This window comes from Bombina bombina, chromosome 4, assembly GCF_027579735.1.
Source record: "Bombina bombina isolate aBomBom1 chromosome 4, aBomBom1.pri, whole genome shotgun sequence".
NCBI lineage: Eukaryota > Metazoa > Chordata > Amphibia > Anura > Bombinatoridae > Bombina > Bombina bombina.
This window is the reverse complement of record NC_069502.1, coordinates 748,666,551-748,693,568: the sequence shown is the minus strand read 5'-3', so window position 1 is coordinate 748,693,568 and position 27,018 is coordinate 748,666,551. Positions and strand designations below refer to the sequence as shown.

Genomic DNA, 27,018 nt, shown 5'->3' with positions numbered 1-27,018 from the left:
AAGCAGTGGATGCGCTGACACTTCCTTGGTGTTATCAACCTGCTTATATCTTCCCACCTCTAGTTCTTCTTCCAAGAGTGATCTCCAAAATCATCATGGAACAATCATTTGTGTTGCTGGTGGCTCCAGCATGGCCCCACAGGTTTTGGTATGCAGATCTTGTTCGGATGCCCAGTTGCCGACCATGGCCACTTCCGTTAAGGCCGGACCTAAATTCTCTTGGCATTCTTTTAGAATTCCTAGAATGTTACAGTTTCTGATGTAGACAAATTAACCGTGTCATCAAAGGGTTAACAAATACAAAAATAAACACTTAAAATGTATAAAATAAAGGCACACACACACGCCATAAAAATATATTAAAAATAGTCATTTATTCACAATTAAATATAAACAAGGTTTTCCAAATTATGGTATGGAAAAAACAAAAATATGCAATGAATATTATAGCTACAAACATTAAATTTGATGCAGTCCACACATATAAAAGTTTTTTGAGGAGAGAATGTTCAAAAATTTAAATTGTTGAAGTTCCCCATAATCCGATCACGGCCTTGAAATCACGTGATTGCATTGATGATCGTGTGATTTCATTTTTACAGCAAGTGTTTATATCGATTTAAGCACTTGCACTCTCGCATGAAGGGGTTAATACATTACATGCCCTATTTGAATCATGAAAGTTTTTTTTGGACTTGACTGTCCCTTTAAGTAAATGCTGCTTAAGATACTTAATAATTATACAGGTAGCCCTCAGTTTACACTGGGGTTATGTTCCAGAAGGAATGGTTGTAAATCGAAACCGTTGTAAATTGAAACCCAGTTTATAATGTAAGTCAATGGGAAGTGAGGGAGTTAGGTTCCAGGCCCCTCTCAAAATTGACATAAGTAACACCTAATACATTATTTTTAAAGCTTTGAAATGAAGACTTTAAATGCTAAACAGCATTATAAACCTAATCAAATAACCACGCAACACATAATATATAATTAAACTAAGTTAAATGAACAAAAACATTTGCTAAACAGCATTATAAACCTAATAAAATCACACAACACAGACTTCACTTGCATTTTTCTGCAAACGGTTATTTCTATGCATTCCAATCTGGACTGATTTATAGACAGGAAGATCTTGTTCCTTTGAAATCTGATCGATAGCTCAGGTCTGGTTAAACTGATTAATTTCAGCTTGCTTGGCTTTGCTGCAACACAAGCGGACAGCTCCACCTACTGGCTATTTTAATCAATGCACTGCTTCTCAATGCTTTTCAATAGCAGTCACATGACTGAAAAAAAGGTTGTTATTCTCAAACGGTGTAAATTGAACCGTTGTAAACCGAGGGCCAACTGTACTTAAAATTATAATTGTAACTAACTACTTTGACTATCCCCAGCTAGTTGACCTATAGAGACACATTTTATAGGGCTGACAAAAAAGTAGGTACATTTAGAATAGAAAAGCAGAGTTCCCAACCTTCCCGGCCCTTTCGGTGTTGTCACAGTGTGGGAGCTATCCTGCTCTCTCTGTTTTATACATTTTCTGGATGTGAAACTACTGATTAAATACAACCCTGCCCTGGACTACAATGACACGACCAACACCACCCACTGGACTCCATGACTAAGCTTCAGAGTCCCAGAATGCATCCGTGAAATGCTGAGAGATACAAGTAGTTACATTAAATATAGTCAAAATAACGAACTATAGACTTATATCATATCTAATCAGAGACTAAGGGGTCAATTTATCAAAGTGCGAGCAGACATGATACGCTGTCAGCATTTATCATTACACAAGCAGTTGTTGTGAACTGCTTGTGCAATGCCGCCCCCTTCAGATTCGCAAACAATCGGCCGCTAGCAGGGAGTGTCAATCAGCCCGGTCATATAGGATTGGGCAGATTAAAGACCGCAGCCCCAGAGCAGGCAGACCAGTTATGGAGCAGCGGTCTTTAGACCGCTGCTTCATAACTACTGTTTCCGGCGAGCCTGAAGGCTTGTGCGAAAACGGGCATCAAGCTCCATTCGGATCTTGATAATTTGGCCCCTAATAGTCTCATTTCACTATAAGAAGAGTATAAAAGTGTACTACTATCATTCATTAGAGTGCTTAATGGGTGCCTTTAATGGAGAATATTTAAGAATTTAACAGAAAAAAAAAATTATGTAGGGCTTAAAAATACTAAAAGAACTCAATTTCTATTTTAAAAAACAAAAACATAATCCCTTTTGTTTATATGGTGGACTTATCTATATATAAACAGGAAATTTAGGTCTCCATTAAAGTGTTATCTCATTCAAGGGAAGAGCATTCATTTTTGCATCTCAGATTAACATATACAACAAACCCAGCCATCTGAATAAATTAAAACAATGTAATTTTTACTCAATCTAAATCTCATAAATCTATGAAGCAAAACCCTAAACATGATCACACAAAAGCTGCTGAATTGTAACACTGATTCTCTTATGGATTACATCTCATATACTTGCTTATTCAACAGACTAGTTTATAGGTATCATGTTACTTTCTTTTTGTGACATTAAATTAAAACAGTGAAGGTGAAAGCTTCCCCTTGTAATGAGAACTATATCTGTCATTGCTCCTAAATAGTAGATCTGTCTAATTCTCCTGAATCTTTCATTACAAAACTAAAGGGGCAAAGTTCTTCTTTTATGATGCAGGTAGAACATACATTTTTAAACAACTTTCCAGTTTAGCTCTATTACCAATTTTGTTTCATTCTCTTGGTATCCTTTATTGAAGTAACTGTAATGCACTACTGGGAGCTAGCTGAACCCATTGGTAAGCCAATGATAAGAGGCATATACTGTATGTGCAGCCACCAATAAGCAGCTAGCTTCCTTCTCCTGAGCCTACCTAGGTATGCTTTCCAACAAAGAATACATAGAGAATAAAGCAAATAAGATAAGAGGTAAATTGTATGCTCTATATGAATTATGAAAGAAAAAACATTGGGTTTCCTGTCCCTTTAATCTAATTACTGCAAAAGTAATGGGCTAAATCCAGCGACAGGCTGTGACTTGTATTTCTTCGAATCGCCGTTTTCCAGTCTACTATGAGGAAACAAGGAAAAAAATTTGAATCGTTCTCCCATTTGTTTAGGGTCCATAAGCATATTATAGCCATGTATTAACTGCTGCCGCATTGATGCATCCTTTGAGTTTTCCAAAAGAATCTGAAGAAGACAAATACATTTTTGATAGAAAAACGTTATTCTCTAAAACAATAACTATAAAGTCAAACAAAAAAGTTATTACAAATATACAGTATATTAAAAATGAATAGAACAATGAGAATATTTCTATATGCAAATGTTTTAAAGGAACATGAAACCCCAACATTTTCTTTCATGATTCAGATAGAGAAAACAAATTTAAAGAATATTCCAATTTACGTCTATTATCTAATGTGCTTCATTCTTTAGGTATCCTTTGTTGAAGAAATAGCAATGCACATGGGTGAGCTTAAAACATGAGGCATCTATGTGCAGCCACCAAGCTTATTTAGATATGCTTTTCAACAAAGGATAGCAAAAAATTAAGCAAATTAGATAATAGAAGTAAATTGGAAAGTTGTTTAAAATTGGATGTTCTATCTAAATCAAAAAAGAAAAAAAAATCTGGGTTTCATGTCCCTTTAAAGACTAAAATAATGTATTAAAATCACAAAAGAACGAGAGTATAAGAGACATAAAAAGTGCAAAAAGTAAATGCTCTGTTTTAATATGCAAACAATAGTGCAATACTAAAAAAACCTCTGTGTTTAACTCTTGCAAAGGGGTTAAGCACATAATTAAAGTTAGTTCCAGAGCAGTAATGTACTACTGGAACCTAACATTTGTGTGTAGCTAGCAATCACCATCTAGATACCACTAGTGTACAAAAAGAAAGTAAATTTGATAAAAAAAAATTAAAAAATTAAATTACGTACACTTTCTCTGAACTATGACAGTTTAAAGGGACATTATACACTAAATTTTTCTTTGCATAAATATTTTGTAGATAATCCATTTATATAGCCTATCTGGGTGTGTTTTTGTAAAAAAAATATAATTTTGATTATTTTTAAATAACATTGTGCTGATTGTGCTCCTAACCAAGCCCCATATTTTTAGATGTATACTGATGTATACAGACTTCAGACTGCTTTTGTTTGTATAATGGGTCTTCTCATATGCAGGGGAGGGGGGGTTCTGCTATTAGCCCCTTCCAGTGGGTATCCCAGGCTTATTTCATTAACAGTATTAAGCTGGGAGCTTCTATATAAGTTTTTAAAAGGTTTTATACTGGAATTGTATATCAGTATCTGTGCATATATTATTCTTTATAGTAGTGTCTATTACATGCAGTTAAATGAAAATTGGTGTATACTGCACTTTTAATTTAGACTGTCAATTCCATTTAAATTATGACAAAAAAATCTGCCCCACAACTTCTAACAAGAAATATGAATTATACATTTCTATTTCTGTCTACCAACACTGGTTCCATGCTAAACAGATGTAATCCAGGGGTTTACAAATATATAAGAAACAACACTTTAGAAGCAAGGGAAGGATTTATACTGAGCTACATAGAGAAGAATCATTTTGTAGCCATAGTGACATTGATGTGGAGATATGTTGGCAAAGCAACAAGGCATTTTAAAAAGGCAGTCACCGAGCTAAAGTAGCACACCCATCTCCTTCCCTTCCTTCTTCTGTGAGCCCAGTGACAGTTTACCACTGTTTTATTATTATTATCATTTATTTGTATAGCGCCGCCAAATGTCGTAGCGCTGGGTACAATGATAGAGAAAACAAATTTAAAGAATATTCCAATTTACTTCTATTATCTAATGTGCTTCATTCTTTAGGTATCCTTTGTTGAAGAAATAGCAATGCACATGGGTGAGCTTAAAACATGAGGCATCTATGTGCAGCCACCAAGCTTATTTAGATATGCTTTTCAACAAAGGATAGCAAAAAAATTAAGCAAATTAGATAATAGAAGTAAATTGGAAAGTTGTTTAAAATTGGATGTTCTATCTAAATCAAAAAAGAAAAAAAAAATCTGGGTTTCATGTCCCTTTAAAGACTAAAATAATGTATTAAAATCACAAAAGAACGAGAGTATAAGAGACATAAAAAGTGCAAAAAGTAAATGCTCTGTTTTAATATGCAAACAATAGTGCAATACTAAAAAAACCTCTGTGTTTAACTCTTGCAAAGGGGTTAAGCACATAATTAAAGTTAGTTGTACCCAGCACTGTTTTACAAATATCTGCCAATGTGAACTGCACACATACAGCCCACCAGAGCACGTTTGTGCATAATTCATGGGCTGTGCATTTTAAATACAGGGTTTAGCTTTTATGTGCCTTTAACCCTGTAAATCTGAGGGTGTTATATTTCATTTTTCAAGGGCCACAATCAGGATAACATTTAAAGGGCCACTTGCTTTGGAGCCCCAGCATTTCAAGTTCGCGTGAGCTTGGCGGATTTTGTTCATCCTTATCAGAACTGATCGGGATGATTGACAGCCCCCTCTTGCGTGCGATTGGCCGTGCAAGCAGGGGGCAGCATTGTATAAGCAGCAGCTTGTGCAATGCTAAATGCAGGCAGTGAATTACTGCCCACTCGCAGCGAGGCTAGGTGGACAAGTTTCATGACAGCGAACCTCATTCACCTGCTTGATGAAAAATGGAGCCTTATATTTTTTTTTTAATTTTCCTACCTACATGAGGGTATTTTAAAAGATTTTATAGTTTTTTTAATTGTTTTTTTTTTCTTTTTTTCTTCTCTTTATTTAAATAAATCTGCATTTTGTTTTCATGCAGGTGGAAGTGTGCTTCTGTCCACAAAATAGTTGTGTAAAATGTACAAACTTACAAAGAGTGGCTCTTTGGATAAATCATACACCAAGATGCATATATTTTTAAGGGCACATTGAATAACAAAAATAACATGCTATCACCAGCTGTCCTCTGACACTCCAATGTATATGTGCCTATGGATAAAGGAAAAAGCAACACGACATGGCCCAATATCATCAAGACAGGGGGAAAATAAATCCAATTGCTTGCACTTACAAGATGGTGGGCACCTGCAGGTGCAATCTCAGCAAACTGGAGCCAAAACGTCGCCCAGTAGACTTAAAACAGCAATCCTCAACAGGAACCAGGAACAATGGTAAAATTTATCACAGGAGGAGGACCAAATAGAATATAGATAAGCACATTAATAATTTTTACCAATTGGAGAAAGAGGATTCACTAACAAAAAACTATTGTTTAGTTATTGTGTCTTTTAACAACTTGTGAAAATAGATTCACCAAATAGTTAACTAACAATGCATATTATATTTTTTATTAGTTTATACTTGATTATCATTTACACAAAATATCACGCCTTCACAAGTAAAAACATAATTTATGCTTACCTGATAAATTTATTTCTCTTGTAGTGTAGTCAGTCCACGGGTCATCCATTACTTATGGGATTATATCTCTTCCCCAACAGGAAGTTGCAAGAGGATCACCCAAGCAGAGCTGCTATATAGCTCCTCCCCTCACATGTCATATCCAGTCATTCGACCGAAACAAGACGAGAAAGGAAAAACCATAGGGTGCAGTGGTGACTGGAGTTTAATTAAAATTTAGATCTGCCTTAAAAGACAGGGCGGGCCGTGGACTGACTACACTACAAGAGAAATAAATTTATCAGGTAAGCATAAATTATGTTTTCTCTTGTTAAGTGTAGTCAGTCCACGGGTCATCCATTACTTATGGGATACCAATACCAAAGCTAAAGTACACGGATGAAGGGAGGGACAAGGCAGGAACTTTAAACGGAAGGAACCACTGCCTGAAGCACCTTTCTCCCAAAAATAGCCTCCGAAGAAGCAAAAGTGTCAAATTTGTAAAATTTTGAAAAAGTGTGAAGTGAAGACCAAGTTGCAGCCTTGCAAATCTGTTCAACAGAGGCCTCATTTTTAAAGGCCCAGGTGGAAGCCACAGCTCTAGTAGAATGAGCTGTAATTCTTTCAGGAGGCTGCTGTCCAGCAGTCTCATAGGCTAAACGTATTATGCTCCGAAGCCAAAAAGAGAGAGAGGTAGCCGAAGCCTTTTGACCTTTCCTCTGTCCAGAGTAAACGACAAACAGGGAAGAAGTTTGACGAAAATCTTTAGTTGCCTGCAAATAGAACTTCAGGGCACGGACTACGTCCAGATTATGCAAAAGTCGTTCCTTCTTTGAAGAAGGGTTAGGACACAATGATGGAACAACAATCTCTTGATTGATATTCCTGTTAGAAACTACCTTAGGTAAGAACCCAGGTTTAGTACGCAGAACTACCTTGTCTGAATGAAAAATCAGATAAGGAGAATCACAATGTAAGGCAGATAACTCAGAGACTCTTCGAGCCGAGGAAATAGCCATCAAAAACAGAACTTTCCAAGATAACAGCTTGATATCAATGGAATGAAGGGGTTCAAATGGAACGCCTTGCAGAACGTTAAGAACTAAGTTTAAGCTCCACGGCGGAGCAACAGTCTTAAACACAGGCTTAATCCTGGCCAAAGCCTGACAAAAAGCCTGAACGTCTGGAACTTCTGCCAGACGTTTGTGTAGAAGAATAGACAGAGCAGAAATCTGTCCCTTTAACGAACTAGCAGATAAGCCCTTTTCTAAACCCTCTTGTAGAAAAGACAATATCCTAGGAATCCTAACCTTACTCCATGAGTAACTCTTGGATTCGCACCAATATAAATATTTACGCCATATCTTATGGTAAATTCTTCTGGTAACAGGTTTCCTAGCCTGTATTAAGGTATCAATAACCGACTCCGAGAAGCCACGCTTTGATAGAATTAAGCGTTCAATCTCCATGCAGTCAGCCTCAGAGAAATTAGATTTGGATGGTTGAAAGGACCCTGAATTAGAAGGTCCTGCCTCAGAGGCAGAGACCATGGTGGACAGGACGACATGTCCACTAGGTCTGCATACCAGGTCCTGCGTGGCCACGCAGGCGCTATCAGAATCACCGACGCTCTCTCCTGTTTGATCTTGGCAATCAGTCGAGGAAGCATTGGAAATGGTGGAAACACATAAGCCATGTTGAAGACCCAAGGTGCTGTCAAAGCATCTATCAGCACCGCTCCCGGGTCCCTGGACCTGGATCCGTAACAAGGAAGCTTGGCGTTCTGGCGAGACGCCATGAGATCCAGATCTGGTTTGCCCCAACGATGAATCAGTTGAGCGAAGACCTCCGGATGAAGTTCCCACTCCCCCGGATGAAAAGTCTGGCGACTTACAAAATCCGCCTCCCAGTTCTCCACGCCTGGGATGTAGATCGCTGACAGGTGGCAAGAGTGAGACTCTGCCCAGCGAATTATCTTTGAGACTTCCAACATCGCTAGGGAACTTCTGGTTCCCCCTTGATGGTTGATGTAAGCCACAGTCGTGATGTTGTCCGACTGAAATCTGATGAACCTCAGAGTTGCTAACTGAGGCCAAGCTAGAAGAGCATTGAATATTGCTCTTAACTCCAGAATATTTATTGGGATCCACGATCCCTGAGCCTTCAGGGAATTCCAGACTGCGCCCCAACCTAGAAGGCTGGCGTCTGTTGTTACAATCGTCCAATCTGGCCTGCGAAAGGTCATCCCCTTGGGCAGATGGGGCCGAGAAAGTCACAATAGAAGAGATTCTCTGGTCTCTTGATCCAGATTTAGCCGAGGGGACAAATCTGAGTAATCCCCATTCCACTGACTTAGCATGCACAATTGCAGCGGTCTGAGATGCAGGCGCGCAAATGGTACTATGTCCATTGCCGCTACCATTAAGCCGATTACTTCCATGCACTGAGCTACTGACGGGTGTGGAATGGAATGAAGGGCACGGCAAGCATTTAGAAGTTTTGATAACCTGGCCTCCGTCAGGTAAATTCTCATCTCTACAGAATCTATAAGAGTCCCTAGGAAGGGAACCCTTGTAAGTGGTAATAGAGAACTCTTTTCCACGTTCACCTTCCACCCATGCGACCTCAGAAATGCCAGAACTATCTCTGTATGAGACTTGGCAGTTTGAAAACTTGACGCTTGTATCAGAATGTCGTCTAGGTACGGAGCCACCGCTATGCCTCGCGGTCTTAGTACCGCCAGAAGTGAGCCCAGAACCTTTGTAAAGATTCTTGGAGCCGTAGCTAACCCGAAGGGAAGAGCTACAAACTGGTAATGCCTGTCTAGGAAGGCAAATCTTAGGTACCGATAATGATCCTTGTGAATCGGTATGTGAAGGTAGGCATCCTTTAAGTCCACTGTGGTCATGTACTGACCCTCTTGGATCATGGGTAGGATGGTTCGAATAGTTTCCATTTTGAATGATGGAACTCTTAGGAATTTGTTTAGGATCTTTAAGTCCAAGATTGGTCTGAAGGTTCCCTCTTTTTTGGGAACCACAAATAGATTTGAATAGAATCCTTGCCCGTGTTCCGTCCGCGGAACTGGGTGGATCACCCCCATTAGTAAGAGGTCTTGTACACAGCGTAGAAACGCCTCTTTCTTTATTTGGTTTGCTGATAACCTTGAAAGATGAAATCTCCCTTGTGGAGAAGCTTTGAAGTCCAGAAGATATCCCTGAGATATGATCTCCAACGCCCAGGGATCCTGGACATCTCTTGCCCAAGCCTGGGCAAAGAGAGAAAGTCTGCCCCCCACTAGATCCGTTTCCGGATAGGGGGCCCTCTCTTCATGCTGTCTTAGGGGCAGCAGCAGGTTTTCTGGCCTGCTTGCCCTTGTTCGAGGACTGGTTAGTTTTTCCAGCCCTGTCTGTAACGAGCAACAGCTCCTTCCTGTTTTGGAGCGGAGGAAGTTGATGCTGCTCCTGCCTTGAGGTTACGAAAGGCACGAAAATTAGACTGTTTGGCCTTTGATTTGGCCCTGTCCTGAGGCAGAGCATGGCCCTTACCTCCCGTAATGTCAGCGATAATTTCTTTCAAGCCGGGCCCGAATAAGGACTGCCCTTTGAAAGGAATATTAAGCAATTTAGATTTAGAAGTCACGTCAGCTGACCAGGATTTAAGCCATAGCGCTCTGCGCGCTTGGATGGCGAATCCGGAGTTCTTAGCCGTAAGTTTGGTTAAATGTACGACGGCATCAGAAACAAATGCGTTAGCTAGCTTAAGTGCTTTAAGCTTGTTCATAATTTCATCCAATGGAGCTGTGCGAATGGCCTCTTCCAGAGACTCAAACCAGAATGCCGCCGCAGCAGTGACAGGCGCAATGCATGCAAGGGGCTGTAAAATAAAACCTTGTTGAACAAACATTTTCTTAAGGTAACCTTCTAATTTTTTATCCATTGGATCTGAAAAGGCACAACTATCCTCCACCGGGATAGTGGTACGCTTAGCCAAAGTAGAAACTGCTCCCTCCACCTTAGGGACCGTCTGCCATAAGTCCCGTGTGGTGGCGTCTATTGGAAACATTTTCCTAAATATAGGAGGGGGGGAAAAGGGCACACCGGGTCTATCCCACTCCTTGTTAATAATTTCTGTAAGCCTCTTAGGTATAGGAAAAACGTCAGTACACACCGGTACCGCATAGTATCTATCCAGCCTACATAATTTCTCTGGAATTGCAACCGTGTTACAATCATTCAGAGCCGCTAATACCTCCCCTAGCAATACGCGGAGGTTCTCAAGCTTAAATTTAAAATTAGAAATCTCTGAATCCAGTCTCCCTGGATCAGATCCGTCACCTACAGAATGAAGCTCTCCGTCCTCATGTTCTGCAAATTGTGACGCAGTATCGGACATGGCTCTCCCATCATCAGCGCGCTCTGTCCTTAACCCAGAGCAATCGCGCTTGCCTCTTAATTCTGGCAATTTAGATAATACTTCTGTCATAACAGTAGCCATGTCTTGCAAAGTGATTTGTATGGGCCTCTCTGATGTACTTGGCGCCACAATATCACGCACATCCTGAGTGGGAGGCGAAGGTACTGACACGTGAGGAGAGTTAGTCGGCATAACTTCCCCCTCGTTGTCTGGTGATAATTTCTTTACATGTAAAGATTGACTTTTATTTAAAGTGACATCAATGCATTTAGTACACAAATTTCTATTGGGCTCCACATAGGCCTTCAAACATAGTGAACAAAGAGATTCATCTGTGTCAGACATGTTTAAACAGACTAGCAATGAGACTAGCAAGCTTGGAAAATACTTTCAAATAAATTTACAAGCAATATAAAAAACGCTACTGCGCCTTTAAGAAGCACAAAAGGCTGTCACAGTTGAAATAACAATGAACCAAATTAGTTATAGCAACCAAATTTTCACAGTAAATGTATTAAGTTAGCAAAGGATTGCACCCACCAGCAAAAGGATGATTAACCCCTTAATACCCAAAAACGGATAACAATTTAATAATTAACGTTTTTATCACAGTCAAACATACTGTCACAGGTCTGCTATGACTGATTACCTCCCTCAAAATGAATTTTTGAAGACCCCTGAGCTCTCTAGAGACGTCCTGGATCATGGAGGATGAAGTAGGAAGATTGTGACTGAATTTTTACTGCGCAAAAAAGCGCTAAAATAGGCCCCTCCCACTCATATTACAACAGTGGGGAAGCTCAGTTAACTGTTTCTATGCAGAAAACAAAGATAGCCATGTGGTAAAAATCATGCCCCAATAAGTTTTATCACCAAGTACCTCACAAAAAACGATTAACATGCTAGTAAACGTTTTGAACATACATTTTAAAAGCTATGAAGTGCTATTAATAAGCCTGCTACCAGTCGCTTTTACTGCAGTTAAGGCTCATACACTCATATTAACAGTATTTTCTGAGTCAAATTCCATTCCCTAGAAAAATACTTCAGTGTACACACACTCATCAGCCTAATACCAGTCGCTACCACTGCATTTAAGGCTGAACTTACATTACATTGGTATTAGCAGTATTTTCTCAGTCAATTCCATTCCTTAGAAAATAATTTACTGCACATACCTCGTTTGCAGGGGGGCCCTGCATGCTATTCCCCTTTTCTGAAGTTTACCTCACTCCTCAGAATGTGTGAGAACAGCCAGTGGATCTTAGTTACGTCTGCTAAGATCATAGAAAACGCAGGCAGATTCTTCTTCTAATGCTGCCTGAGAACAAACAGCACACTCCGGTGCCATTTAAAATAACAAACTTTTGATTGAAGAAATAAACTAAGTTTAAAAACACCACAGACCTCTCACAACGACCTATCTTTAGTTAGGTTGCAAGAGAATGACTGGATATGACATGTGAGGGGAGGAGCTATATAGCAGCTCTGCTTGGGTGATCCTCTTGCAACTTCCTGTTGGGGAAGAGATATAATCCCATAAGTAATGGATGACCCGTGGACTGACTACACTTAACAAGAGAAAAACATTTTATAATTCCTGCTTTTTCTGACCTCACCCTTAGCAATTGCAACTGTCTGTTTAATTCTGAGATTCATGAATGCGCACGATCTCAGTGTTTGACTGGCACTTGTGTGGACCATTCACCTACCACTTCACATTAAAACACTTGATACATCCATTGAATGAATCAAGTGTGACAGGCAGCAAAGGCTTGTTTAAACAAGTGATCTCATTGGGTTTTCTCTAGACAGCCTTTTAATACACTTCTTATGATAGGCTTATCGTTACTCGATCACGGATAGGATGTTCCTCGCTCATTCCCCCTTCACAACTGACAGATCGGCAGTGTTATAATATTTGCAGTCTGCTCCGGATTTTTATATCCAAAGCTGCATTCAAGACATCTTGTTCACCAAACAGTTATGGCACCATTATTTTCTTTAAGGAGCTACAGCTCTATTTTAGAAGTAATAGTCCTAATATAAACATCAAATTAAACAGTTATGGAAAGTCTGATTAAGACAATCACACGCTACTCTAATAAACCGTAAGTCCGCACCAATGTGTTATTCAATATTTGAGAGAAATCAGTTAGTCTCAGCAAGTGGCAACACTAATATTACGAGTATCAGACTTGCAGCTTACTGAAAAATTAAGGAGATACAAATTGCGAGAATTGCGAGGCAGTTACTATAGATGCACTTTGGGTTTATTTATATAGATAATAGCAATGGTTTTATGATATATTAATTCTATTATTTACTATTGAGATAGATTTAAGACAAGAATGTTTTGTTAAATATATGTTTTTAAGCAATTTTGTATTGTATGTCTTTACACATCTTTTTATACATTGCATTTGAAGGAGGTTTAATATGTATAGACATCATCTTACCTACATGTGTTTACAAAGGTTACCCTAACAACCACACAAAGGTGATTATAGTTAGGTGTGGTTCATTTTGCCAATTGTGTTTTTGTCAATTGATTATCCAATCAGAATAGCTTTCTTGTTTTTAGATTCCTGTTAAATAGCAAGTGTTTTATAATGTTTGTTATAGCCTGATGAAACAGCCCTGAGTAGGCTGAGAAACGCGTCGCTGTGTTAATAAAGACTTTATATACTTTTATACACTTGCTATTGTGTGTGTTTTATCACCTCCTGTGATACATTTTACCATTGTTCCTGGTTCCTGTTGAGGATTGCTGTTTTAAGTCTACTGGGCGACGTTTTGGCTCCAGTTTGCTGAGATTGCACCTGCAGGTGCCTACCATCTTGTAAGTGCAAGCAATTGGATTTATTTTCCCCTTGTCCTGATGATATTGGGCCATGTCGTGTTGCTTTTTCCTTTATCCATAGGCACATATACATTGGAGTGTCAGAGGATATCTGACTGTCTCTGCGCTTTGGATACAGTGTGCTGAACCACTGAGAAGTGTCAGTCTGCTCTACCAGCACCAGTGGGGTGCTTTATGTTTGTGAATATTCACACTCTCTTATTGCTGCTCATTATACCTGTATTGGCGATATTAGGCCATGGTGGCGCCTCTGTTTTTTATTCTTTTTTAGATTCCATACCACAGGATAGCCATCCTTTGACAGAGTGCAGCCTCAACGCTTGGAAATTGTCATTACCCTGGACTTATAGACTTTCACACTATCATTATTTGGATTTCAATTGATTTTTATATATATATATTTTTTAATTTTTGTCTATATTTTAGTAATATATATCCTTATACTTTATCTTTTTATATATAGTTTTTATCAATATTGTTTTTAGCATTGTGGGTACTTACACATGTCCACATTTTAGATGTTTTAGGGTTTCATTTTTAGTTCTATAACTGTTGCTAGTATCACCTTTCTAGATATCTGCCTGTTTTTTTCTCTGTTGAGACTTAACAAGCATTACTATTCCACTTATTATATTATATCGAAATTGAGGAAGCGCCCCCTAAGGGCGTGGTGTGTCTGCTGAGTACACACCACTCTCTCCATACATACTAGTATATCACCAGCTGTGTCTGACCTGGATCAGCAGTACTTTAACTATGTTAGATAAATATTAGAGCATGTCATTTTGCACTATAATGTTGCTTTAAGTTTCAATGTCAGATATAAACAGCTTTAATTTTTATTTCCAGGTGTAAGTTAGTGATGTTTAGGTGCCATGGTGACCTTGTGCTATGTTTGATGTATTGCAATTTTTACATATTATAGAGAACTCATCAAAGTTTTCCCCAATTCATATTATTGCTTATTGCGTAAAGGGACACTAAGCCCACATTTTTTCTTTCATGATTCAGATAGAGCATGCAATTTTAAGCAGCTTTCTAATTTACTCCTATTATCAATTTTTCTTTGTTCTCTTGCTATCTTTATTTGAAAAAGCAGGAATCTAAGCTAAGGAGTCGTCCCATTTTTGGTTCAGCACCCTGGATAGTGCTTGCTGATTAGTGGGTACATTTAGCCACTAATCAGCAAGTGCAACCCATGTGCTGAACCAAAAATGGGCCGGCTCCTTGGCTTAGATTCCTGCTTTTTCATATAAAGATAGCAAGAGAACGCAGAATAATCTATAATAGAAGTAAATGAGAAAGTTGCTTAAAATTGCTGCTCTATATGAATCATGAAAAAAATAAAATTTGGTTTAGTGTCCCTTTAACAATATTATGAATAAAATATCTTACCTTTAACCTGATGTCAATTCCCATATTCTTTAAAAACTCTTGTTGTGTAATAGGGCCTAGAGAGGTTACTGTACTTCCAATGATGTGTTTTAAAAATGTAAAGTCAACATCAGCTGTTAGATCTGCCGTTCCAGGAGCTAAGAGAACATCATGTTGCTGGTGAGCACGAAAACCCTAAAACACAAACCAAAGCATTCAGTATAATAAGGCTCAAAATGGACAGGGCTATACTAAAATGCAGCATGTTGGGGTGACTTATGATAACTGGGACATACCACTTTAGTAATCAAAGAATGACACACCACAGTATTGCAATTGCACCATTTAAAAAGTATGTATTATTTTAAAAGTGAGAAAACATTGCAAACAGAAAATTCTCTTATATATAAACTATAATAAATTATTTAACTGTGTTTAAACCTCTGCAAAGTGGTTAAGCACATAAAGGGACAGTCTACTCCAGAATTTTTATAGTTTAAAAGATAGATAATCCCTTTATTACCCATTCCCTAGTTTTGCATAACCAACACAGTTATAATAATAAACTTTTTACCATTACCTTGTATCTAAGTCTCTGCAGACTGCCCCCTTATTTTAGTTCTTGATAGACTTGGATTTAGCCAATCGGTGTTCTCTCATAAATAACTCCATGGGGTTGAGCATAATGTTATCTCTAAGGCACACGTGCACTAGCGCTGTCTAGCTGTGAAAAACTGTCAAAATGCACTGAGATAATAGGCGACCTTCAAGGGCTTATGAGCATATGAGCCTACCTAGGTTGAGCTTTCAACAAAGAATAACAAGAAAACAAAGCAAATATGATGATAAGTAAATTGGAAAGTTGTTTAAAATTGCATGCCCTATCTTAATCATGAAAGTTTAATTTTGACTAGACTGTCCCTTTAAAATCAGTTCTAGGGCAGCAATGTGCTACTGGGGTCTAACTGAACACATCTGGTGAGCCAATGACAATAGGTATATGTATTTAGCCACCAATCACCAAATAGTTCACAGCAGTGCTTTGCTGCTCCTGAGCCTACCTAAGTATGTTTTTCAACAAGGGATACCAAGAGAACAATTAGATAATAGAATTAAATTGAAAAGTCCCTTAAATAGCATGTTCTAAGTGTAATCACGACTTTCACATTCCTTTAAGTCAGTGGTATTAAGCTCACTGTATCCAGAGGCCACTGGCCTAGTTGTCTTCTTCCATGAGGGCCACTTGAACACAGTCACCTAACTTACGAGTTTTGCGTTAAGAGGTCCTAACGCTGCTTTTTCACTACCGCTGGTATTACGAGTCTTGCAGGTACAGGTGTACCGCTCACTTTTTTTCTGCGACTCGAACATACCGCAAATCCACTTACGTCAATTGCGTATCCCATATTTTCAATGGGATTTTCGTAACGCCGGTATTACGAGTCTTGGAAAAAGTGAGCGGTAGACCCTCTCCTGTCAACACTGGTACCACATTTAAAAGTCAGTAGTTAAGAGTTTTATGGGCTAACGCCAAAACCAAAGTGCTAAAAAGTACACTAACACCCATAAACTACCTATTAACCCCTAAACCGAGGCCCCCCCCACATCGCAAACACTAAAATAAAAATTTTAACCCCTAATCTGCCGAACCGGACATCGCCACCACTATAATAAATATATTAACCACTAAACCGACGCACTCCCGCATCGCAAACACTAGTTACATTTTATTAACCCCTAATCTGCCGTCCCTAACATCACCACAACCTAACTACAATTATTAACCTCTAATCTGCCACCCACAACGTCGCCACAACCTAACTACAATTATTAACCCCTAATCTGCCGCCCACAACGTCGCCGCAACCTAACTACAATTATTAACCCCTAATCTGCCGCCCACGTCGCCCCAACTAACTACACTTATTAACCCCTAATCTGCCGCCCACATCGCCGCCACTATATTAAAGTTCTTAACCCCTAAGCCTAACCCTAACCCCCCAACTTAAATATAATTTCAATAAATCTAAATAAAATTACTACAATTAAATAAATTATTCCTATTTAAAACTAAATACTTATCTATAAAATAAACCCTAAGCTACCTACAATATAACTGTTACATTGTAGCTATTTTAGGATTTATTTTTATTTTACAGGCAAGTTTGTATTTATTTTATCTAGGTAGAATAGTTATTAAATAGTTATTAACTATTTAATAACTACCTAGTTAAAATAAATACAAAAGTACCTGTAAAATAAAACCTAACCTAAGTTACAATTACACCTAACACTACACTATAATTAAATTAATTCCCTAAACTAACTACAATTAAATACAATTATCTAAAGTACGAAAAAACCCCCACTAAATTACAGAAAATAATAAAATAATTACAATTTTTTAAAACTAATTACACCTAATCTAATCCCCCTAATAAAATAAAAAAGCCCTCCAAAATAATAAAAATCCCTACCCTACACTAAATTACAAATAGCCCTTAAAAGGGCTTTTTGCGGGGCATTGCCCCAAAGTAATCAGCTCTTTTACCTGTAAAAAAAATACAATACCCCCCCAACATTACAACCCACCACCCACACACCCAACCCTACTCTAAAACCCACCCAATCCCCCCTTAATAAATCCTAACACTAACCCCCTGAAGATCACCCTACCTTGAGACGTCTTCACCCAACCGGGCAGAAGTGGTCCTCCAGACGGGCAGAAGTCTTCATCGAAGCCAGGCAGAAGAGGTCCTCCAGATGGGCAGAAGTCTTCATCCAGGCGGCATCTTCTATCTTCATCCATCCGGCGCGGAGCGGGTCCATCTTCAAGACATCCGACGGATCCTTTTAATGACGTCATCCAAGGTGGCGTCCCTTGAATTCTATCAGCCAATCGGAATTAAGGTAGAAAGTTCAATCCTATTGGCTGATTGGAACAGCCAATAGAATGGGAGCTCAATCCTATTGGCTGTTCCAATCAGCCAATAGGATTGAACTTCAATCCTATTGGCTGATTGCATCAGCCAATAGGATTTTTTCTACCTTAATTCCGATTGGCTGATAGAATTCTATCAGCCAATCGGAATTGAAGGGACGCCATCTTGGATGACGTCATTTAAAGGACCCGTCATTGTTCCAGTAGCCGTCGGATGATGAGGATGCTCCGTGTTGGATGTCTTGAAAATGGACCCGCTCCGCGCCGGATGGATGAAGATAGAAGATGCCGCCTGGATGAAGACTTCTGCCCGGCTTCGATGAAGACTTCTGCCTGTCTGGAGGACCACTTCTGCCCAGTTAGGTGAAGACGTCTCAAGGTAGGGTGATCTTCAGGGGGTTAGTGTTAGGTTTTATTAAGGGGGGGATTGGGTGGGTTTTAGAGTAGGGTTGGGTGTGTGGGTGGTGGGTTGTAATGTTGGGGGGTATTGTATTTTTTTTTTTACAGGTAAAAGAGCTGATTACTTTTGGGCAATGCTCCGCAAAAAGCCCTTTTAAGGGCTATTTGTAATTTAGGGTAGGGATTTTTATTATTTTGTTTTTTTTTTTTTTGTTTTGTTTTTAGGGGGATTAGATTAGGTGTAATTAGTTTTAAAATTTTTTAATTATTTTATTATTTTCTGTAATTTAGTGTTTTTTTTCTCTCCGTAATTTAGATAATTGTATTTAATTGTATTTAATTGTAGTTAGTTTAGGGAATTAATTTAATTATAGTGTAGTGTTAGGTGTTATTGTAACTTAGGTTAGGTTTTATTTTACAGGTACTTTTGTATTTATTTTAACTAGGTAGTTATTAAATAGTTAATAACTATTTAATAACTATTCTACCTAGATAAAATAAATGCAAACTTGCCTGTAAAATAAAAATAAACCCTAAGCTAGCTACAATGTAACTATTAGTTATATTGTAGCTAGCTTAGGGTTTATTTTATAGGTAAGTATTTAGTTTTAAATAGGAATAATTTATTTAATTGTAGTAATTTTATTTAGATTTATTTAAATTATATTTAAGTTAGGGGGAGTTAGGGTTAGACTTAGGTTTAGGGGTTAAGAACTTTAATATAGTGGCGGCGACGTTGTGGGCGGCAGATTAGGGGTTAATAAGTGTAGTTAGGTTGTGGCGACGTTGTGGGCGGCAGATTAGGGGTTAATACATATAATGTAGGTGGCGGCGTTGTCCGGAGAGGCAGATTAAAGGTTAATATTATAATGTAGGTGGCAGCAGATTAGGGGTTAATAAGTGTAATATTAGGGGTGTTTAGACTCAGGGTTCATGTTAGGGTGTTAGGTGTAGACATAAATGTATTTTCCCCATAGGAATCAATGGGGCTGCGTTAGGAGCTAAACGCTGCTTTTTGGCAGGTGTTAGGTTTTTTTCAGCAGAATCTGCCCCATTGATTCCTATAGGGAAATCGTGCAGGAGCACGTTTTACCAGCTCACCGCTACCGTAAGCAGTGCTGGTATTAAGGTGAGATGTGGAGCTAAATTTTGCTCTCCGCTCACTTTTCTGCGGCTAACGCCGGGTTTCTAAAAACCCGTAATACCAGCGTTGTTTGTAGGTGAGCGGTGAGCATAAACTGCTTGTTAGCACCGCAAGCATTACCGACAAAAACTCGTAATCTAGCCGAGTGAGTGCTCTGGAACTGGATATACTAGAAACTGGAAGTGACATTTACCCAAGTAGCAGTGCATGGTAGAAGCTGTAGTCCATAATAAACATACACAGTGTATATTTATCTTGTGACTGCCAAGTGAAGTGATCATTCTGGAACTGAATAAAAAAAAGTGACATTTATCCAAGCAGTGCATGATGGGAGCCTACACTGGACGATGCATGCTTGTCTTTATATTTAACTTGTGAGTGCCTATTTAGAACATCAACATGTTACACCTCTTAGAACCCTTAAAAAATTGATGGGGCCAAATTAATATTGTATCTAATAAATAAGGGAGGGCTGTATTAAACTATCTTGAGGGTCGCATATGGCCCCAGGGCCGGTACTTTGAGACCACTGCTTTAAATGTAACATTGAACTGTAACACTAGGCAATGCATACTACTTGTGCTTTTATATTTATTTTCAATATGCTGTGTTTCTTATGCTATATACATTTTAGTTTTTTTCTAAATGTACCTTTAACCCCTTAACGACCAAGGACCTGTCAGGCACATCCTACAAAAAAATACAGTTAAGGACCAAGGACGTGCCTGACACGTCCTCTGGGGTTTCAAGCACTGGAAACAGCTACACTATATAAAATGTTTTATTGTGCATATAAAAATAAAAACATTTTTTGGGGGAAACTGGGTACTGGCAGACAGCTGCCAGTACCCAAGATGGAGGCAAATAGGTAGAGGGGGGAGGGTTAGAGAACTGTATGGGGGGGATCAGGGAAGTTGGGGGCTAAGGGGGATCCAACACTGCAGAATATATATATATATATATATATATATATATATATATATATATAAAATTATTTTTATTTTAGTACTGGCAGACTTTCTGCCAGTACTTAAAGGGACACTAAACCCAATTTTTTTCTTTCATGATTCAGATAGAGCATGCGTTTTTAAGCAACTTTCTAATTTATCCTATTATCAATTTTTGTTCTCTTGCTATCTTTACTTAAAAAGTAGGAATGTGACGCATAGGAGCTGGACCATTTTTGGTTGAGAACCTGAGTTATGCTTGTTTATTGGTGGGTAAATGTCAGCCTCTAATAAGCAAGCGCTATCCATGGTGCTGAACCTAAAATGGGCTGGCTGCTAAGATTTACTTTCCTGATTTTAATATAAAGATAGCAAGAGAACGAAGAATAATTGATAATAGGAGTAAATTAGAAAGTAGCTTAAAATGTCATGCTCTATCTGAATCATGAAAGAAAAAAACTGGGTTCAGTTTACCTTTAAGATGGCGGTGACAATTGTGAGGTGGGGGAGGGAAGAGAGCTGTTTGGGGGGGGTGTCGGGGAGGGATCAGGGGGTAAGATGTGTCAGGTGGGAGGCTGATCTCTACACTAAAGCTAAAATTAACCCTACAAGCTACCTAATTAACCCCTTAACTGCTGGGCATAATACAAGTGTGGTGCGTTGCGGCATTTAGCGGCCTTCTATTTACCAAAAAGAAATGCCAAAGCCATATTTGTCTGCTATTTCTAAACAAAGGGGATCCCAGAGAAGCATTTACAACCATTTGTGCCATAATTGCACAAGCCGTTTGTAAATAATTTCAGTGAGAAACCTAACGTTTGTGAAAAAGTTTGTGAAAAAGTTAACAATTTTTTTTATTTGATCACATTTGGCGGTGAAATGGTGGCATGAAATATACCAAAATGGGCCTAGATCAATACTTTGGGTTGTCTACTAAAAATATATACATGTGAAGGGTTATTCAGGGATTCCTGACAGATATCAGTGTAACAATGTAACTATCGCTAATTTAAAAAAAAAAAAAAAATGGTTTGGAAATAGCTAAGTGCTACTTGTACGTATTGCCATACAACTTGCAAAAAAAGCAAAGAACGTGTAAACATTGGGCATTTCTAAACTTAGGACAAAATTTAGAAACTATTTAGCATGGGTGGTTTTTTGGTGGTTGTAGATGTGTAACAGATTTTGGGGGTCAAATTTAGAAAAAACATAATTTATGCTTACCTGATAAATTTATTTCTCTTGTAGTGTATCCAGTCCACGGATCATCCATTACTTGTGGGATATTCTCCTTCCCAACAGGAAGTTGCAAGAGGATCACCCACAGCAGAGCTGCTATATAGCTCCTCCCCTCACTGCCATATCCAGTCATTCGACCGAAACAAGACGAGAAAGGAGAAACCATAGGGTGCAGTGGTGACTGTAGTTTAATTATAATTTAGACCTGCCTTAAAAGGACAGGGCGGGCCGTGGACTGGTTACACTACAAGAGAAATAAATTTATCAGGTAAGCATAAATTATGTTTTCTCTTGTTAAGTGTATCCAGTCCACGGATCATCCATTACTTGTGGGATACCAATACCAAAGCTTAAGTACACGGATGATGGGAGGGACAAGGCAGGAACTTAAACGGAAGGAACCACTGCCTGTAGAACCTTTCTCCCAAAAACAGCCTCCAAAGAAGCAAAAGTGTAAAATTTGTAAAATTTTGAAAAGCTGTGAAGCGAAGACCAAGTCGCAGCCTTGCAAATCTGTTCAACAGAGGCCTCATTTTTAAAGGCCCAGGTGGAAGCCACAGCTCTAGTAGAATGAGCTGTAATCCTTTCAGGGGGCTGCTGTCCAGCAGTCTCATAGGCTAAGCGTATTATGCTCCGAAGCCAAAAGGAGAGAGAGGTTGCCGAAGCTTTTTGACCTCTCCTCTGTCCAGAGTAAACGACAAACAGGGCAGATGTTTGACGAAAATCTTTAGTAGCCTGTAAGTAAAACTTCAAGGCACGGACTACGTCCAGATTATGCAAAAGACGTTCCTTCTTTGAAGAAGGATTAGGACACAATGATGGAACAACAATCTCTTGATTGATATTCCTGTTAGAAACCACCTTAGGTAAAAACCCAGGTTTCGTACGCAGAACTACCTTGTCTGAAAGAAAAATCAGATAAGGAGAATCACAATGTAAGGCAGATAACTCAGAGACTCTTCGAGCCGAGGAAATAGCCATCAAAAACAGAACTTTCCAAGATAAAAGTTTAATATCAATGGAATGAAGGGGTTCAAACGGAACTCCCTGAAGAACTTTAAGAACCAAGTTTAAGCTCCACGGGGGAGCAACAGTTTTAAACACAGGCTTAATCCTAACCAAAGCCTGACAAAATGCCTGGACGTCTGGAACTTCTGCCAGACGCTTGTGCAAAAGAATAGACAGAGCAGAGATCTGTCCTTTTAAAGAACTAGCTGATAAGCCTTTGTCCAAACCCTATTGTAGAAAGAACAAGTTCCTAGGAATCCTAACCTTACTCCATGAGTAACTCTTGGATTCACACCAATAAAGATATTTACGCCATATCTTATGGTAGATTTTCCTGGTGACAGGCTTCCGAGCCTGTATTAAGGTATCAATGACTGACTCGGAGAAGCCACGCCTTGATAGAATCAAGCGTTCAATCTCCATGCAGTCAGTCTCAGAGAAAGTAGATTTGGATGATTGAAAGGACCTTGTATTAGAAGGTCCTGCCTCAGAGGCAGAGTCCATGGTGGAAGAGATGACATGTCCACTAGGTCTGCATACCAGGTCCTGCGTGGCCACGCAGGCGCTATCAGAATCACCGATGCTCTCTCCTGTTTGATTTTGGCAATCAATCGAGGGAGCAGAGGAAACGGTGGAAACACATAGGCCAGGTTGAAGAACCAAGGAGCTGCTAGAGCATCTATCAGCGTTGCTCCCGGGTCCCTGGACCTGGATCCGTAACAAGGAAGCTTGGCGTTCTGGCGAGACGCCATGAGATCCAGTTCTGGTTTGCCCCAACGATGGACCAGTTGAGCAAACACCTCCGGATGGAGTTCCCACTCCCCCGGATGAAAAGTCTGACGACTTAGAAAATCCGCCTCCCAGTTCTCTACGCCTGGGATGTGGATCGCTGACAGGTGGCAAGAGTGAGACTCTGCCCAGCGAATTATCTTTGAGACTTCTAACATCGCTAGGGAACTCCTGGTTCCCCCTTGATGGTTGATGTAAGCCACAGTCGTGATGTTGTCCGACTGAAATCTGATGAACCTCAGTGTTGCTAACTGAGGCCAAGCTAGAAGAGCATTGAATATTGCTCTTAACTCCAGAATATTTATTGGGAGGAGTTTCTCCTCCTGAGTCCACGATCCCTGAGCCTTCAGGGAGTTCCAGACTGCGCCCCAACCTAGAAGGCTGGCATCTGTTGTTACAATCGTCCAATCTGGCCTGTGAAAGGTCATACCCTTGGACAGATGGACCCTTGATCCAGATTTAGTAGAGGGGACAAATCTGAGTAATCCCCATTCCACTGACTTAGCATGCATAATTGCAGCGGTCTGAGATGCAGGCGCGCAAATGGCACTATGTCCATTGCCGCTACCATTAAGCCGATTACTTCCATGCACTGAGCCACTGACGGGCGTGGAATGGAATGAAGGACACGGCAAGCATTTAGAAGTTTTGATAACCTGGACTCCGTCAGGTAAATTTTCATCTCTACAGAATCTATAAGAGTCCCTAGGAAGGAGACTCTTGTGAGTGGTGATAGAGAACTCTTTTCCACGTTCACTTTCCACCCATGCGACCTCAGAAATGCCAGAACTATCTCTGTATGAGACTTGGCAATTTGAAAGCTTGACGCTTGTATCAGAATGTCGTCTAGATACGGAGCCACCGCTATGCCTCGCGGTCTTAGAACCGCCAGAAGTGAGCCCAGAACCTTTGTAAAAATTCTCGGGGCAGTGGCCAACCCGAAGGGAAGAGCTACAAATTGGTAATGCCTGTCTAGAAAGGCAAACCTTAGGAACCGATGATGATCTTTGTGAATCGGTATGTGAAGGTAGGCATCCTTTAAGTCCACTGTGGTCATGTACTGACCCTCTTGGATCATGGGTAGGATGGTCCGAATAGTTTCCATTTTGAATGATGGAACTCAAGGTGATGGTCTGAAGGTTCCCTCTTTCTTGGGAACCACAAACAGATTTGAATAAAATCCCTGTCCTTGTTCCGTCCGCGGAACTGGATGGATCACTCCCATTACTAGGAGGTCTTGCACACAGCTTAGGAATGCCTCTTTCTTTATCTGGTTTGATGATAACCTTGAAAGATGAAATCTCCCTTGTGGAGGAGAAGCTTTGAAGTCCAGAAGATATCCCTGAGATATGATCTCCAACGCCCAGGGATCCTGAACATCTCTTGCCCACGCCTGGGCGAAAAGAGAAAGTCTGCCCCCCACTAGATCCGTTTCCAGATAGGGGGCCGTTCCTTCATGCTGTCTTGGGGGCAGCAGCAGGCTTCCTGGCCTGCTTGCCCTTGTTCCAGGACTGGTTAGGTTTCCAGGCCTGTCTGGAATGAGCAACAGTTCCCTCTTGTTTTGAAGCGGAGGAAGTTGATGCTGCTCCTGCCTTGAAATTTCGAAAGGCACGAAAATTAGACTGTTTGGCCTTTGATTTGGCCCTTTCCTGAGGAAGGGTATGACCCTTGCCTCCAGTAATGTCAGCAATAATTTCCTTCAAGCCAGGCCCGAATAAGGTCTGCCCCTTGAAAGGAATGTTGAGTAATTTAGACTTTGAAGTCACGTCAGCTGACCAGGATTTAAGCCATAGCGCCCTACGCGCCTGGATGGCGAATCCGGAATTCTTAGCCGTTAGTTTAGTCAAATGAACAATGGCATCAGAAACAAATGAGTTAGCTAGCTTAAGCGTTGTAAGCTTGTCAATAATTTCATTCAATGGAGCTGTCTGGATGGCCTCTTCCAGGGCCTCAAACCAGAATGCCGCCGCAGCAGTGACAGGCGCAATGCATGCAAGGGGCTGTAAAATAAAACCTTGTTGAATAAACATTTTCTTAAGGTAACCCTCCAATTTTTTATCCATTGGATCTGAAAAAGCACAACTGTCCTCAACCGGGATAGTGGTACGCTTTGCTAAAGTAGAAACTGCTCCCTCCACCTTAGGGACCGTCTGCCATAAGTCCCGTGTAGTGGCGTCTATTGGAAACATTTTTCTAAATATAGGAGGTGGGGAAAAGGGCACACCGGGTCTATCCCACTCCTTGCTAATAATTTCTGTAAGCCTTTTAGGTATAGGAAAAACGTCAGTACACACCGGCACCGCATAGTATCTATCCAGCCTACACAATTTCTCTGGAATTGCAACTGTGTTACAGTCATTCAGAGCAGCTAATACCTCCCCAAGCAATACACGGAGGTTCTCAAGCTTAAATTTAAAATTAGAAATCTCTGAATCAGGTTTCCCCGAGTCAGAGATGTCACCCACAGACTGAAGCTCTCCGTCCTCATGTTCTGCATACTGTGACGCAGTATCAGACATGGCTCTAACAGCATTTGCACGCTCTGTATCTCTCCTAACCCCAGAGCTATCGCGCTTGCCTCTTAATTCAGGCAATCTAGATAATACCTCTGACAGGGTATTATTCATGATTGCAGCCATGTCCTGCAAGGTAATCGCTATGGGCGTCCCTGATGTAATTGGCGCCATATTAGCGTGCGTCCCCTGAGCGGGAGGCGAAGGGTCTGACACGTGGGGAGAGTTAGTCGGCATAACTTCCCCCTCGATAGAACCCTCTGGTGATAATTCTTTTATAGATAAAGACTGATCTTTACTGTTTAAGGTGAAATCAATACATTTAGTACACATTCTCCTATGGGGCTCCACCATGGCTTTCAAACATAATGAACAAGTAGGTTCCTCTGTGTCAGACATGTTTAAACAGACTAGCAATGAGACTAGCAAGCTTGGAAAACACTTTAAAACAAGTTTACAAGCAATATAAAAAACGTTACTGAGTCTTTAAGAAACACAAATTTTCCCAAATTTTGAAATAACAGTGAAAAAATGCAGTTACACTAACGAAATTTTTACAGTGTATGTAATAAGTTAGCAGAGCATTGCACCCACTTGCAAATGGATGATTAACCCCTTAATACCAAAAACGTTTTTTAAACAGTCAGAACAACTGCCACAGCTCTACTGTGGCTTTTTACCTCCCTCAATACGACTTTTGAAGCCTTTTGAGCCCTTCAGAGAAGTCCTGGATCATGCAGGAAGAAGCTGGATGTCTGTGTCTGTAATTTTTGCTGTGCAAAAAAACGCCAAAATAGGCCCCTCCCACTCATATTACAACAGTGGGAAGCCTCAGGGAACTGTTTCTAGGCAAAATTCAAGCCAGCCATGTGGAAAAAAACTAGGCCCCAATAAGTTTTATCACCAAACATATGTAAAAAACGATTAAACATGCCAGCAAACGTTTTAAAATACACTTT

General features: G+C 39.9%; 1 protein-coding gene across 1 annotated transcript in view; it reads right to left on the bottom strand.

Annotated features, from left to right (window-relative positions):
* Nucleotides 1-355: 355 nt before the first annotated feature.
* NDUFAF7 (NADH:ubiquinone oxidoreductase complex assembly factor 7) overlaps nucleotides 356-27,018 on the bottom strand; it is an 89,996-nt gene continuing 63,333 nt past the window's right edge. Inside the window, exons 9-10 of the mRNA XM_053711019.1 lie at nucleotides 15,101-15,274; nucleotides 356-3,203 (exon numbers count right to left, since the gene is read on the bottom strand). Coding sequence (XP_053566994.1) covers nucleotides 3,006-3,203; nucleotides 15,101-15,274 — 372 coding nt within the window. The 3' untranslated portion in view covers nucleotides 356-3,005. The remainder of the gene's footprint in view (nucleotides 3,204-15,100; nucleotides 15,275-27,018) is intronic.